Consider the following 13,162-nt stretch of genomic DNA (forward strand, 5'->3'; position numbering starts at 1 on the left):
ATCAGTCTAAATGGCCCCCAAATAGCTCTTTAGATCCTAAAATTCTCTGTGACTTATAAAACTTCTGTGAGTGTATGGGCAAATGGAAAGAGATCCCATATATCCAGGCTTTCTCCTACCTCTGAACCAAGCTCTCTCTCTGTCTCCCCTGCAGTCCTAAACACCTACTACTTGCCTTAAAGTCCACCCCCCTTAAGCGTTTTTCACATTCCCAAATATCCTCAACTGCCTATAAAACCCCTACATAGACAATGCACCACCATGGGCTCTCTTGTCCCCTCCTGGCTCATGCCAGGAGCACTGTCTGTCCTCTCACTGTATCATTACATCTCAATCTGTATGTTTGTGTCTAAGTGTGTAAATGAAAAATATTTTTCTACTTCTGGATGGTATTAATAAAAATTGGTTTAAAGACAAGCGCTTGTAAAAATGGGACATTCTGAAACTTCCAAAAAAATTCTAATAGAAGATATTAAGCATTAATGCTAATTTAACTTGAACTGAAATAGACATGTCCTTATGGTTATCAGCTGCCTAAGTTTACCTAAAGTCATTTAAGTTGATGCTATCTGTTAAATCTTTCAAAGAAAAATGCTTAAAGTGAAGTGCAGCTTTGTCTAATGTAACTATTTAAGCAAGTGCCGTAAAACTTTTAATAGCTTCCCAAAATCAAATTTAAAAAGGTGTTTTTTACCTCTAGTTCACTCTGATATTTTCCAGAGGGTCCCTGGAACATGTCAGAGGAATTTTTTTCTCATTGGAGAAAATATTTGGCTAATTTACCTGCTTAATTACCTGGAAAGCACTATCACAGAGAATGATGCTAAACTTTGTTACTGAATGTTTTGTGTTACAAAAATATCCAAATTTCCCTGTGACAACTGTCTTACAGTAAGCTCTCATCAGATCTTTAACCATTGTCATTTGTAAGTCTTTTGTCATCTATACTCACTGTTTCATTACTCCTAAACTAGTAAAGAACTAGATTTCAGCAGAACAGGTATTAGTTACATAGGATTAAGTAAACTAAGGAAGATGATTTTGTGGCTTTTTGTTTCAAATGTTGTTGATAAAGTGTTTTAAGCTTTTTCTCTTAAGCTGACAACAGTTTAGTAAATGGCTGCCTTTATAAGCAGAATTGAAACTTTATCTTTCTCTCTACCTGATCCCTCCAAAAATAAAAAACTCACAGTGACTATTTTTATATTTCATGGCAGTATGTTTATTTGCACAAGTTCAATAAGAATCTGCTTTCCTTGTAAGAGGACCAATTAAAAACACTGGTTATATTACCAAGGCTTTGACTGGAATGTCATACCTGAGAGACACATGTGTAAACTCAGATATGAACAGACAGCTTTAAGGAACTAAGATTGACTTTATAAAGACAACAAAGCCCCTTAGAAGAACTGGCCTGGTACCTTGCTTACAGAGTTCCCAGCAGCCTTACCAGGTGAGTAAGGAAGGTCACTTCCTGGCAGGTGCAGGAACCTCAGGAATGTCTTGGGAACCGCAAGACGAGAGGAATTCACCCAATCTACAGGTACTGCAGGCACAAGCTGATGGCAAGTCTGGCTTGGCTTTCTGGCCTCAAGAAGCCCTTAAAAGTTCAATCTGAAATTCCTTACAAGAAGTTTCAGCAAAGCATATTTAAAAGAGCCTATGTAATCAATTGCTCTTCTTGCTGCACTTGTGCACATAATCAAGCCAACTATTAACTGTTTTCTTAATCTGGCTACTTCTAATAAAAATGAGGGTGATTTTAGAGAAAAGTATTGTTTCAATAATGCAGTCTTATCTATACTAAATCCTAATACTAGTCTTTGAGATGTAAACTTGATCCAGAATTCTAGTTTCCCCATGAAACCTGGCTATGATTCCCAATTAGACTCCTAATATTTCTAGTTCTCATATTCAGCCATGCATTCTTAATCTCGTCAAGTTTGTCCTTCCAGAATGGAAAATCCAACTCCAGATGTTGCTACTTAACCTAATAACAATTTGTTCTATCTTGCCTAGAAGCCACAAAACTGCAAACAGTAATAGAAATGAAACCCAGAATAGAAGCGCCAACCTTCCAAGGCCCTCTCAACTGACCAGTGATGGAGACCTAGCTGCACCCTTTACTGCGCCCCCTCTCAGCATGAAGCAGCCAGAGCAGTCGTCGCCCCCTTTCCCTAGCAGCAGCTAGAGTCTCCATCTGTAGAGGGGAGAATGAGACAGGGACCATAGGCTTAGAATAAGGTTAGAGCCTCTGGAGAAAGCAAGGCAGGATATTTGCAGTCAGAGCAACGTAACTACATGCTAGGAAACCCCCCCTACTAAAACTATGTTGAACATTAAGCTCTAGAATCATTCTTCAGTGAGATCAGTTAATGTTCCCCAGATAAAGAAGAGTAGCACATGTTTTATTATGCAGATGAGCCCTTGGCTGCAGTGGCGATGGTATTTTCCAGGTTTAATAAGGATCATCATCTTTGTAGAGGGGTTGGTAATCCTGTAATATAAGCTGGTTAAAGGTTTGGTTAGAAAGTTTTTTGCATTTGGGCTGATTGCTATGTTTACATAGGGTGGCTGATTAAGAGCATTTTGGGGACCTATGTGTAGGCAGCAAAGCAACCTGTAGGGCAAAGGGAATCCTTGATGGTGCAATCTTTTGGACAGTCTGAAAGAGAAGAAAGGGCTGGTGTTGGGAAGATAGGTCTGGTGAGAGAGTAAGTGTTGAGACCAGGGTTAACAATCCAAACGCATGGCTGTTATAAGGGAGGTCTTAGGACTCCGTGCTGGCAGAAACTTCTTCAGGGATGAGTGGAAGTGGAGACGAGCAGTGCGAAATGTGGAGAGTAAGAGGTCCCATCAGGGTGGAGGAGGAGGAACCTGTGGGAGATTTGGTGGGAGGGGAATAAGCTGAGACAAACGGCTTAAGGTGGGGGTTGTCTATCCAGTGGGGAAGACCCTGGAGTTTAACTGCAGTTGGCATGGAAAGGATTACTGTGTATGGTCTTTGCCATTTGGGAGTTAGGGATGGTGTCTTTGTTGTTTGTAACGGGCATGGTTTGGAGAAGTTTTTTCTGTCTATGGTAATGGCCTTGTAGCCTGGGGAGAGCTGAACTCCCAGGTGTGTGACCTGAGCGGCAGGCAGCTGAACTTTGGAGGGTGAGACCCGATAGCTGTGTTCTGAGAGGAAGTTTAAAAGGAGAATCCTGTTGACAGGTTTGCAGGGAGGGACTGCATGGGAAGAGATCATCTACATATTGAAGGAGGGTGGAGCTCGAGAGAGTAAGGGATTTGGGGTCTTGTGCTAGAGCCTGTCCAAAAAGGTGGGAACTATCTCTAAAGCCTTGGGGAAGGACTTGTTAAGTGTTCTCTGAATATTAAAAATTAACTTAACATAAGGAATCTCCTGCCTTGATTTTTCTCTGGGATACCGGTGTCTTGGTCTGGGAGCATATCTAAAGGCTGCCTGCTCAGCGCCCAAGACGGGCTGAGATATTGTCTATTTGCTAAAGAATCCTGCCTTTTACTATGCGGACTACAGCTGGGCCTGCAGCTAAGTTAGCTGCTCAGTTTGCAAAAGTACCTCCTGAGATCTGAAGGAGGAAAGACAGCACGTAGGCCTGGGCCTTTTAGCATGCTAAAGTGAATCTTATACACGATTGCAAATGATCAGCATAATAAAACATGTGCTACTCTTCTTTATCTGGGGAACATTAACTGATCTCACTGAAGAATGATTCTAGAGCTTAATGTTCAACATAGTTTTAGTAGGGGGGGTTTCCTAGCATGTAGTTACGTTGCTCTGACTGCAAATATCCTGCCTTGCTTTCTCCAGAGGCTCTAACCTTATTCTAAGCCTATGGTCCCTGTCTCATTCTCCCCTCTACAGATGGAGACTCTAGCTGCTGCTAGGGAAAGGGGGCGACGACTGCTCTGGCTGCTTCATGCTGAGAGGGGGCGCAGTAAAGGGTGCAGCTAGGTCTCCATCACTGGTCAGTTGAGAGGGCCTTGGAAGGTTGGCGCTTCTATTCTGGGTTTCATTTCTATTACTGTTTGCAGTTTTGTGGCTTCTAGGCAAGATAGAACAAATTGTTATTAGGTTAAGTAGCAACATCTGGAGTTGGATTTTCCATTCTGGAAGGACAAACTTGACGAGATTAAGAATGCATGGCTGAATATGAGAACTAGAAATATTAGGAGTCTAATTGGGAATCATAGCCAGGTATCATGGGGAAACTAGAATTCTGGATCAAGTTTACATCTCAAAGACTAGTATTAGGATTTAGTATAGATAAGACTGCATTATTGAAACAATACTTTTCTCTAAAATCACCCTCATTTTTATTAGAAGTAGCCAGATTAAGAAAACAGTTAATAGTTGGCTTGATTATGTGCATAAGTGCAGCAAGAAGAGCAATTGATTACATAGGCTCTTTTAATTATCTTTGCTGAAACTTTTTGTAAGGAATTTCAGATTGAACTTTTAAGGGCTTCTTGAGGCCAGAAAGCCAAGCCAGACTTGCCATCAGCTTGTGCCTGCAGTACCTGTAGATTGGGTGAATTCCTCTCGTCTTGCGGTTCCCAAGACATTCCTGAGGTTCCTGCACCTGCCAGGAAGTGACCTTCCTTACTCACCTGGTAAGGCTGCTGGGAACTCTGTAAGCAAGGTACCAGGCCAGTTCTTCTAAGGGGCTTTGTTGTCTTTATAAAGTCAATCTTAGTTCCTTAAAGCTGTCTGTTCATATCTGAGTTTACACATGTGTCTCTCAGGTATGACGTTCCAGTCAAAGCCTTGGTAATATAACCAGTGTTTTTAATTGGTCCTCTTACAAGGAAAGCAGAGTCTTATTGAACTTGTGCAAATAAACATACTGCCATGAAATATAAAAATAGTCACTGTGAGTTTTTTATTTTTGGAGGGATCAGGTAGAGAGAAAGATAAAGTTTCAATTCTGCTTATAAAGGCAGTCATTTACTAAACTGTTGTCAGCTTAAGAGAAAAAGCTTAAAACACTTTATCAACAACATTTGAAACAAAAAGCCACAAAATCATCTTCCTTAGTTTACTTAATCCTATGTAACTAATACCTGTTCTGCTGAAATCTAGTTCTTTACTAGTTTAGGAGTAATGAAACAGTGAGTATAGATGACAAAAGACTTACAAATGACAATGGTTAAAGATCTGATGAGAGCTTACTGTAAGACAGTTGTTAGGGAAATCTGGATATTTCTGTAACATAAAACAGTCAGTAACAAAGTTTAGCATCATTCTCTGTGATAGTGCTTTCCAGGTAATTAAGCAGATAAATTAGCCAAATATTTTCTCCAATGAGAAAAAAATTCCTCTGACATGTTCCAGGGACCCTCTGGAAAATATCAGAGTGAACTAGGGGTAAAAAGCACCTTTTTAAATTTGATTTTGGGAAGCTGTTAAAAAAGTTTTACGGCACTTGCTTAAATAGTTCCATTAGACAAAGCTACACTTCACTTTAAGCATTTTTCTTGGAAAGATTTAACAGATAGCATCAACTTAAATGACTTTAGGTAAACTTAGGCAGCTGATACCCATAAGGACATGTCTATTTCAGTTCAACTTAAATGAGCATTAATGCTTAATATCTTCTATTAGAATTTTTTTTGGAAATTTTAGAATGCCCCATTTTTACAAGCGCTTGTCTTTAAATTAATTTTTATTAATACCATCCAGAAGTAGAAAAATATTTTTCATTTACACACTTAGACACAAACATACAGATGGAGACATTATGATACAGTGAGAGGACAGAGCTCCTGGCATGAGCCAGGAGGGGACAAGAGAGCCGGTGGTGGTGCATTGTCTAGGGGTTTTATAGGCAGTTGAGGATATGTGGGAACGTGAAAAAGCTTAGGGATGAGGACTTTCAGGGAAGTACTAAGTGTTTAGGATTGCAGGGGAGACAGGCAGTTGAGGATAAATTATTATATTCTTACACTTACTTTGTGCTCAGCACTGTGCTAATAAGTCAACTCTCTGCATTGTCTCCTTTAATTTTTGTGACCCTCTGAATAAACACTATTATCATCTCTCCTTTTTATAGATGAGGAAACTGAGGCAGAGAGTTAATCTCAAGTCAATAGCTAGTAGTGGCAGAAGTGGAGTTTAAACTCTGAAGCCCGACTTGGAAACATGGGCATAGAATATGATGCAGATTAAAGATACAAAGGCTTACAGGGTTCGGCAGGAAGAATAAATGAATGAAGCATGCCTGTAGCCACATAGGGAGCAATGGAGACCTCTGCCAAACCAGAGAGTGCCTCCCCTGCCATTGAATAGTCACTTCTATCCCAGCACATTGTTGCTGTCCTGAAATTCTAGATCCCTTTCTATCACATCATTTTTTCAAGAGCTAAGGGAAATCTCTATTTTTGTGTGAAACATCTCAATTTTTAAACAGTGGCAACACATTCAAATTTTAAAACACTGTCTGGACCAAAGAAAATATCAGAATGTAAGCAGAGTTTTTAATCTGTTGTGTTTACTGCTGTATGCACAGCATGTGGAACAGTGCTTGTCAGGTGGTAGGTGCTCAATAAATGCTTGTACAGCAAATGAATAAGTGAATATCTGTGGGTTGCATTGCACTCTCAGGCTGCCAGTGTTCAGCCTCTGCTCTAGTAGTTGCCTCAATTACCTTTTGTGTTTTTCTGCTGCTTCCTATCCCAGACCAGACCATTTTTTAGCTAAATATATAGGTCAGATGTACTTCAAAGGCTAAAATCCCTTTCATTTGAGTTAGTATTTGGACCAGCATTCCTGTTGTTTTTTTTAGTTTTTTGTTTGTTTGTTTGTTTTTAATTGTTTCTTTAAATTCTAAATGTGGTACAAAACAAAGGAAGTAACCATTGTAACCACTTTGTGGTATGTAGTTCAGCAACGTCAAGTGTACCCACACTGTTGTTCAAACAGATCTCCAGAACTTTTTCATTTTGCAAAATTGAAACTCTATGCCCATTAAACAACAACTCTTCCTACCCCTGGTCCCTGGTAACCACCATTCTATTTCTATGAATTTGACTATTTTAGAGACCTTGTGTAGGTGGAATCATACAGTATTTGCCTTTTAGTACTGACTTGTTTCCCTTAGGATAATGAATGTCCTCAAGGTTCATCTATCTTGTAGCATTATCAGAATTTCCTTCCTTTTCAAAACTGACTCCAATGTCATTTAGTGTGTGGACCGCATTTTGTTTATCCATTCAGCTACTAATGGACACTTGGGTGGTTTCCACCTCTTGGCTGTTGTGAATAGTGCTGCTATGAATATAGGTGTGCAGATACCTCTTTTGAGATCCTTCTCTCAGTTCTTTTGGATTTATGCCCAGAAGTGGGATTGCTGAATCATCTCATAGTTCTAGTTTTAATTGCGGGGGGAACCTCCATACTGTTTTCCCTAGTGCCTATACCAGTTTACAATCCCACCACCAGTGCACAGAATTTCTCCACATCCTTGCCCATACTTGTCGTTTTCTTTCTTCCTTTTTTTTGGTCAGTGGTTATACGCCTAATGGGGATGACGTGGTGGTTCCCTGTGCTTTTGGATTTTATTTCTCCAGTGACTCGTGATGTTGAGCAGCTTTTCCTGTACTCATTGGCCCTTGTTTTGTGTTTTACTATTTAGTGGCTTCAGATCTGTGATTTTTCAAAGAGTTTTAACAGTGTTCCTTTGTGGTAGCATGGGAGAATTTTCTCCAGTTGATTGTGTCTTGCACAGAGGTGAAAGGGCTTATCCAGCTAGCCTAACTCAAGGAACCCTTAAAGAATCACCAGTTAAAGCTTGGAACCCTGGTCTCTGGCTCTAACTGCTTGGAGAACATATCATGCCTTTGCAAAGGACCTACTGTGTGCTGGCCTAGGTTTGGAGCTACCTAGGAGAAGTACTAACAAATTGAGAGGCTCTCTAGCTGTATTTGTCCACCGTAGAGGGGTGACTCTTCATCCTCAGAGCAGTGGAATCTCACTCAGCTTTTTGAGGTGAAGCTGTGGAAGATATGGGAGGTGAAGAAGGAGAAGGTGAGGTGACTGAGTTTTTTTGGAAAGCCGAACCATCTCATGGGGCTGGAGCTTAGTATACTCAGAAAGGATTGATGAACTAAAGTCACTGTATAAGAAAAGCAAATACATGATCTTTCCCCTACTATATTGTTGTTGGTACTGCCGGGAGGAAAAGAAAGTTGGTTGAATCAATCTGGTGAAAATAATGGTAATGAGTAGAACTCTGACATCCTGGAGGAGAGTAGATTTAACTCTATGACAGCTGATTTGTAGTTTGGGGGTTAAAAGGTGTTATATAAACCTCTTAAAAATTTCATTGTAGAATTTAATATGCTAGGATGAAACCCTACTGACTCAGGATTAACTGAAAAAGGGTCCCTATGTTGAAGTGTTGACTTCTGACATGTCCTTTACTGATAGAGCATTGATGTGGGATTACCCATATCAGCAACCTTAGAAACAGAAGGCATTCCTGCCTTTTCACGGTCTGGTTTGCAGACTTGATGGACTGAGAAAAATTGTCGGGGCTGTTGTTAGTCAGTAGGTTAATGGTTAACTCATGCAACATGCCAGACATAACACCTAGTCTTTGAAGAGACCTACTGCTCAGAATGACTAATGGTTAACCATTCTTTACCTTTGACAAAGATCATATACCTTCCATAATTCTCTTAACTATATGAGACTGTGAAGGTTTTTTTTTTTTTTTTATCTTTTGCAAATAAAACTTACATAGCACAGAAATTTTATGACTCATTCCTTGCAAAGTAAGCAGGTGGTATCTGTGAATAGTTTGCCCTGTTTTCCGGACTTGTAGAATGATTGGTACTGAATTTTCATTTAACTCCATGACAGCTGTGTAGTTAGAGACCAATATAAAACAGTCCTTTCCTCAGTGTAGAATAGGAAAAAAATAGTGCTCTGGTTAGCACACGTGTCCTTTTAGCCGGCTCTACTGCACGTGACAGTGAGCATTTCTTATTTATGAGGACCAGTCGTCTGGATTGGGAGAAGAAAAAAAGTAAAAACAGAGCAAAGGAAAATGGGAGTCTCCTTTCTCTCATGGGCTGCTTCAGGCTGGATGCACTGCCAGAGACCTGGGGCCAGTCTTGGAGGAGTCAGCCACCTTATTCCTGGGTAATCAGTGCTGGTCACCTGGTAGAATGCCGCCACCTCGGAGGTGAGTTTCAGGTTTACATTTGCTTGGTCCACCTGAAGCTTTTGGTGCTCTTGCCTCCAGAAGAACGTTCTGTAAACATTAGAAATCACCTTTATATTTAAAAAGAAAAGCTGGGCTGCAAATTAGTTTTTGCTAGTTCTGGAAAGCTTATGCCTAATGATGTTAATGATCCCATACTGGGTATCAGGGCCGTAGTTTCATTTCTCTGTAGTTTGTCTAATGTTCTTCGTTTCCCACTTCAGACAACTGTTTTCTGTCTAACCTGAGGGTGCATGGCTGACCTGGCCAGTGTCTCTCTGGCTTGGATTTACCTCTGAGAACTCATTGTAAACTGTTCTGAACTGATAGTTTGGTCTAGGTTGGAATATTTCCTGGTTATTACAAACAACTGAGGTTAAAAATAAAAAACACTGGGCTCTCTCCCTTGTAGCCAAGGCTTTGGGGCAGCCCTGGGGGCTGGCTGCATCTCCCTTTCAGGCTTTGGCTCTGTGTGTGTTCCTGGCAGCCCCATCTCTCCTTGAACCCTGCCAAGGGGCCAGACATCTCCTAAAGGTTCAGAGCATGTTTCTCAGTCCTGTCTTATCTGACCTTCCTTTGGGATTTGACATTGACCACAGCCTCCTCCTGGAAGCATTACCTTCTTGGGTCTCCGTGATGTTCCTCCTGCTCCCCCCGGCCTATGACGGTTCTCCTCCCCCCAGGTCACCTGTTGAATGTAGGTGTGCTCTGGCATCTGGCCCTCTGCCCTCCTGATGGTGTTTTCTTAGGAGGCCTTCCCAGCCACATCTGTGACTATGGAGTTGAGCGCCTCTGTAAAGTGACCTCTTTTCAGGGGCCGCGCATTCCAACTGCCTGCTGAATTTTCCATGTGGATTGACTAGCAAATACCTTAAACTCAGAATGTCACTTTCTCCTCAGACCCGTCCCTTTTTCCTGTTTTTCCTACCTTGGTGATGGTGTCACCTCATATTGAGTTAAACAAACCTAAACTCCTTCTCCTCCACCCTTGATAGGCTGTTAGCACCAAGCCCTTTCTTTACCTTCCACTGGCTACTTTTTCTAACCCAAGCCAATCCTGCTGTCCTTCAGATTCGCTGCATACCTTACTTCCTGCAGGAAGATTGTCCAGGGGTGTACTAAGTCGTATTTACTGTTGGCCCCCCCCTTGATTGGGTTGAGCTATGGTTGGGGCCAAGCTTCATTCACCTTAGATTCCCCAGGGCCTAGCAGAGTGGTTCCTTGAAAATGTGCAATTTGCTGGAAGTGTCTGAGGTGGGGCTGGGACATCAGTCTGAGGACACGGGCTCTGAAATCTCTGTTCCTGTCATTTAGTTGCTTCAAGTTGGATGTGACAGCCCTGGAAAGGTGACTGGGGCAGGAGGCAGTGTGGATAAAATGAAAGTTCCTGTGGCCAGGATTCTCACCTGGCCCTGGTTGGCTAGCTCACTACACATTGTAGGCAATATGTTGTTATTGACTCTATATAAAGAGCTCCGCCCAGTGCTCTGGGCACGACATGGTGGCAGGGCTGCAAAGCTGCAGCAGAGCAGAGGCTGGAGTGGTGGCAGTGCCGAGGACAGAGGCCCAGAGAATGGCTGTGCAGGCAGAGAGGCCCAGAGGCAGAGACCGGCTTGCTGCATGCAGACTCGCTCTGAGTGGGTGGGATTCTAGTGATTGACCTGCCACTGTGGAAATAAAGTTGGGTATAACCCTTTCACCCCAAGAATGTTCCACTGTCACTTCTCTGGTCACATTGAATCCATGGTGAACTTGTCTAGGGTTAGAACCCATTGGCAAGGCACAGTTTTGGTGTGGTGGGAAGAACACAGACTTCTGGAATGTTGCCAGAAGGATTAGGGAGCAGTAGTGCATCAGAAGCAGCTGCTAAGGAGCTGGTTCTCAGTAAATGATGTGTCTGGGCAGCTCCCCACTGCAAGGGCTGGGCTCAGGTGCTGGGATGCAGCAGTGACAAAAACATTCCGTGTCTGGCTAAATGACTCCGACTGAGGTCACAGTCCTCATGGATTTCCTGACTCCTTGAATGCAGACTGTAGGTCTCAGGAGGTGGCAATGGCAGTTGGCTTTATTTTCCATAAGGTAAGTTGGGAGACTTTAGTTTTAAATTGATGCTCCCATATTTCTGTAAGTAGTGGGGAGTATTGGAGAGTGGGGCATCTTTGGCAGCAGTCTAATGACCATTTCCTAGTTTGGGGAAGGTACCTGAGTTTCCCAGATACTGCTCATGTCCTCAACAAGGAGAAAGCCCCATGTACAAAATGATCAGAGTCCCAGGAACCATCAGTTGTTCTGCTCAGAGGCTCACCTGTGAGCTAATAGAAACAAGTCAAAACCCAGAAGGTGAACATTATAAGAGTAGGTGAAGTCAGGTAGGTTTGCTGCTGAACAGATAGAAACATTTCATATGCAGATAAATGAAAACGACTCAAAGTTATTGCTGACGGTGTCTGTGCTCTTCCTGCAGCTAAAGATGTCATTCGATTTTCCCTAATTGCCCTGCCTGGTTGTTCATAGACAGCATTGCAAGAGTCGGATCTCAAGACCACATATTTAAGTGCTGCACTTTGCTTTGAGACAGGAAAGAATGAGACCTCGGAGAGTCGGCAGAAATTTAACAACTCTGCACTGAGATTTGGAGTGCAAGTGGAATGCTAGTTTGGATTTTTCTATTTCTTAAACTCTGTTTTTCAAAGCTTGTCTCTCCTTGCAAATATACACTTGCATATTGGAGATAACAACGGAAAAGGGGCAGCTCACAGTCAATTTACCGCAGTGTGTCAATGAGGTTTGGTCCTTTGATTACCCAGCTGTGTCAGAGATGCCTTATCTAAAATATCTTCAGTCTATCTCCCTGCCCGACTCCATTGCTCACCCTCTGTTTAGGTCAGATTACCACTTACATGTCATTGGAGATTAGTCTGAAGATTTAATGAGCTGGTTGTTATGAAGTACTTAGACTAGTGTCGGTCATAGTAAACACTAAGTAGTGTACGCCATTTTATTGTTAATGATGCGGTTTATTTTTTTAAAAGTTGTGTTTAAAATTTATGGGTGTGTTTCTCCAAATATAAATGAATACAACTTTCACAATTTGAATCTAAAATTCAGAACTCTTTCATTGGATTTTGTCTTTTTGGTTGAAATTTGCTTTTGGGATACTTTGCTGTTGGGTTAGGCTGCTAATATCTATTATCAATAATCTGTGTTAATAGGTTTTTTAAATTACAAATTTCAACTACTTCTCATTTAGTTTTTCTACAATCATGTTAAGAAAGACTAAGGAAAATTTGGTTATGTCCCATGCAAAAAATTGATATAAGAATAACTCATTTGTTTTCTGCATTTATGTTTTCTGTGATGCTGTTATTTTTGACATCATCATGTTGTTTTATTATGGGGCACTTTCACATAATTAAATAACTCAGCCTTTGTTTTTGATAATTTCTTCTAATTCCTCAACAGATACTGTATTTTTTCCCAAACTTAAAAGGTTAATCATTTTTCCTTAGCTTTTAAATTATAAAAATGTTTAATATTACAATTAGTTATCAGGGCCTATGATGTGTTGGGCACTATTTGCATATATATTTCTGTTTAATCTTTGCTATGCTGTGCCCTGTATTTTAGGAAAAGGAGGAATATTTTGCTTGTTCATGAAAACAGGTTTATGAAGGACACATCATTTGCCTGGCTAGTAAGAGACAGAACCGGATCGAACCCAGGTCTCTGTCTCTAAAGCCCACACTCTTAATTACTACAACAAAAAAAATTTCAAAACAACAACTTGGAATTGAGTAGATGGCATGAAAATGAGTTAATTTTCTCTATGCTGTATCTGGTGATCTCAGTTCATTTCTTTAACAAGTTTCTATTGAGCTCCCAATATGTTCTAGGCACAGTGTTAGAAATTCAGTAGAGATAAGACAGGCTTAGGG

At 41.2% G+C, this 13,162-nt stretch overlaps 1 protein-coding gene across 2 annotated transcripts in view; it reads left to right on the plus strand.

The window, feature by feature from the left end:
• Positions 1 to 8,744: 8,744 nt before the first annotated feature.
• PTPN14 (protein tyrosine phosphatase non-receptor type 14) overlaps positions 8,745 to 13,162 on the plus strand; it is a 120,773-nt gene continuing 116,355 nt past the window's right edge. Inside the window, exon 1 of one of the 2 annotated variants that reach the window (XM_073216924.1) lies at positions 8,745 to 9,209. In XM_073216924.1, coding sequence (XP_073073025.1) covers positions 9,193 to 9,209 — 17 coding nt within the window. In that variant the 5' untranslated portion in view covers positions 8,745 to 9,192. The remainder of the gene's footprint in view (positions 9,210 to 13,162) is intronic. The other variant, XM_073216925.1, reaches the window with a different exon arrangement.

The sequence above is a fragment of the Manis javanica genome, chromosome 11, assembly GCF_040802235.1.
Source record: "Manis javanica isolate MJ-LG chromosome 11, MJ_LKY, whole genome shotgun sequence".
Lineage (NCBI taxonomy): Eukaryota > Metazoa > Chordata > Mammalia > Pholidota > Manidae > Manis > Manis javanica.